A 2,524-nucleotide genomic window follows, 5' to 3' on the forward strand; every position below is an offset into this window, starting at 1 on the left:
GCCCGTGAAGGGTCACCCCAGGGCCCCCCCATCCCCACAGCCCTGGGGAGCGAGGGGGTCCTGGCAGAGGGTGCAAAGCCCAGGGAGCCACCCTGCCCTGCTGGTTTGTGTCAGAGCACCCCTCGGGGACAGGAGGAGCCACGAGTCCCCCAGCAGCCTGGTGACCTCCCAGGGGACAGCGACCAGGACCATGGGCTCGGGGGATGGACGTGGGACCCTGGCACAGGACAGGGGGCTGTGCCCTGGCAATGGGGGCAGAGGCAGCCTGGTGAGCTCAGAGCCACCAGCTGCAGCTGCTGTTGTTCTCCCTGTCCCAGACAATGGCCCAATGTCCCCTGCCCAGGGTGTTGTGTCCTGCCAAGAGCACGCACAGGACCCCATTGTGTCCCCACTGTGGAGCAGCACTTGCCCGCTCCCACCAGCTTCACCAGGGGACATCCATTTGGGAGGACTGGGGCATCCAGCCCCCCCTAGGGCTGGGAGATGTTGGGGGGGCTAAATCCTTCCCTCTCCATCACTGGTGAGGAGGTCCTGGCTGGTAATCCCAGCAGAGCCACGCTCTCCACCCACTTGGGAAGGGCTCTGGGGCTGGAATGGGAAGGCAGTCCTGGCACAGCCCCATTACACCAGTGGCTGAGCTGTGGGAAGCTGGCTCTGGAATGGGAGTGACCTGCCCTGCTCTCCATGCCAGGATCATCCAGGGCTATGGATACCCCGCAGGGACGGGAGCCCCCAGGGCACCCTCAGCCCTGGCCCCCAGCCCGTGGGAGCAGGGACAGCCAGTCCTGCCCCACCATCACCCTCCCCTCCTCCCTGGCTGGCAGGGAGGGAGCAGGGCTGGGGGCAGAGCAGAGTTGGCAGAGCTGTCCCTTGGCAGGAGCCGTGTGGCCAGAGGGGCCCAGCCCGGAGCCAGATCCGGCCAGCGGGAGCTCTCCCGCTTCCTCCCGCCGTGGGCCGAGAAAGCACGGCCACTGCAGGTGCCCAAACTCCGGCCAGGACAGGATCACAGCCAGGGACGGGCTCGAAGGTGGAGGCAGCAGGACGGGGGCCGGGGACAGCGGCAGCACAGGGAACTGGTCCTGCTTGGGGAGCAGGTCCCCACAGATCTCATCCCTCAGGAACTCAGGCCATTGCAGTCACTACCATTTCCTTTTATTCTTTGCATCTGTACATACATGGTATAAAACCTCCTGTTCCAGCTGCCTGCACCAGCCCAGTGTTGGCACTGCCCGGCCCCACCGGCCCCACAGCACCGGGACATCGGGGCTCCCTGGCTCAGGGGGCTTCCAGGTGCTCCTCCCAGGGGGGACAGACCCACACTTCCATCAGCACCCCCAGGAGCAGCCGGTGCCTGGGCTGGCTGGGGGCATCCCTGTGACCCCCAGGCTGGTTGGAGGGTCAAGCATCTGGGATGGATCCATCCATCCATCCATGCATCCGAGCACCTGCCTTGGCACAGGGCTGGAGGCTCTTGGTCTGCAGAAAGTCCACAAGAAACCCAAGGAGGTGAAGCTGCCCACAGTCCTGGGCCACCTCTGAGCTCCAGAGCCAAGTTCTTCCTCACGGGAAATCTCCCCTCCGTTAAAACCAAAAGCGAGAGTAAAGAAAGTTAAGTACAAATCAGAAAACAGTAAAAACCGTACGGCAGGAAAAAATATATATATTACTACAGGGGCTAGAACTCCAAAGGCTCGTCCTGTTGGATCCTAAATTGCTTTACGTGGGCAGGGGGGCAGGAGAGAAGAGCTAATATCCAAAGTCCAACAGAAAGAACCAAAACTGAGTCTGCCTTCCCCTCCCAGGAAGTGCTGAGAGATGTCGGGAATGCCCCCAGCCCTGGGAGCAGACTGGCCCTGGGAGCAGATCACTGTCCTGCCATGGCACAGGGAGAGGGAAGGAGGGAGGAGTCACGTCTTCCCTGGTGCCACCGTTGCAGCACCGGGGTGTTCAGCCCCATGTCCAAGAACCGCAGTGAGAACCAGACCCTCGGCTTGGTCGCCCTCCTTTATACTCGTATCTCATCATCATCTTCATCAGCAAACGAGAACTCCCTGTCGGGGCGTTTTGGGGGCCCCCCCCGCTGGCTCGGTGGCCTGGGGACAGGGCTGCGCTCCTCGGGCCCCGAGGTGCAGCTGGATGCTGGACTGCTGTCCCTGGGCCCACGGGCCGGGCTCTGGCTCGGCGGGGCCACCACCGCCACCACCGGGGAGCCGGGCAGGGCGGCCTCCCCCTCCTCCTCGTGGCTCTCCTCTGCCTCGGGGTCTTCGTCCTGCTCCCACTGATCCTTATCCATGATGCTCAGGACGTCCCCGAGCATGGAGGGCCCCAGGTCGATGTGGAAGGACATGATGGACTCGGCGTGCTTCATGCCCGCCCCGCCCTTGGCCACCACGACGGGCAGCTCCGTGATGTCCCCGAAGTCGCGCTCGTCCAAGCTGGGGCTCAGCGGCCCCGCGGCCGCCCCGTTCGGGCGCTGCTGCTCTTCGGGGCTCATCTCCTCGGGCTTCTTGACGGGGCTGGAGGA

At 64.0% G+C, this 2,524-nt stretch overlaps 2 protein-coding genes across 2 annotated transcripts in view; both read right to left on the reverse strand.

Moving 5' to 3' along the window:
* CPSF4L (cleavage and polyadenylation specific factor 4 like) overlaps positions 1–1,957 on the reverse strand; it is a 5,866-nt gene extending 3,909 nt beyond the window's left edge. The window contains exon 1 of the mRNA XM_029960106.1: positions 1,929–1,957. Within this exon, the coding sequence (XP_029815966.1) occupies positions 1,929–1,957 (29 nt within the window). The remainder of the gene's footprint in view (positions 1–1,928) is intronic.
* Positions 1,131–2,518, reverse strand: CDC42EP4 (CDC42 effector protein 4). Its single transcript, XM_029960033.1, has one exon. It carries the CDS (start codon positions 2,492–2,494, stop codon positions 2,006–2,008), a length of 489 nt encoding a protein of 162 aa, XP_029815893.1. The 5' UTR covers positions 2,495–2,518; the 3' UTR covers positions 1,131–2,005.
* Between the last annotated feature and the right edge of the window lie 6 nt (positions 2,519–2,524).

The sequence above is a fragment of the Manacus vitellinus genome, unplaced genomic scaffold, assembly GCF_001715985.3.
Source record: "Manacus vitellinus isolate BGI_N305 unplaced genomic scaffold, ASM171598v3 scaffold_24_pilon, whole genome shotgun sequence".
NCBI lineage: Eukaryota > Metazoa > Chordata > Aves > Passeriformes > Pipridae > Manacus > Manacus vitellinus.

Bases quoted from the DNA above. Each gene is read 5' to 3' on its own strand.
- CDC42EP4 (XM_029960033.1), bottom strand. From the start codon at position 2,494: ATGAGCCCCGAAGAGCAGCAGCGCCCGAACGGGGCGGCCGCGGGGCCG.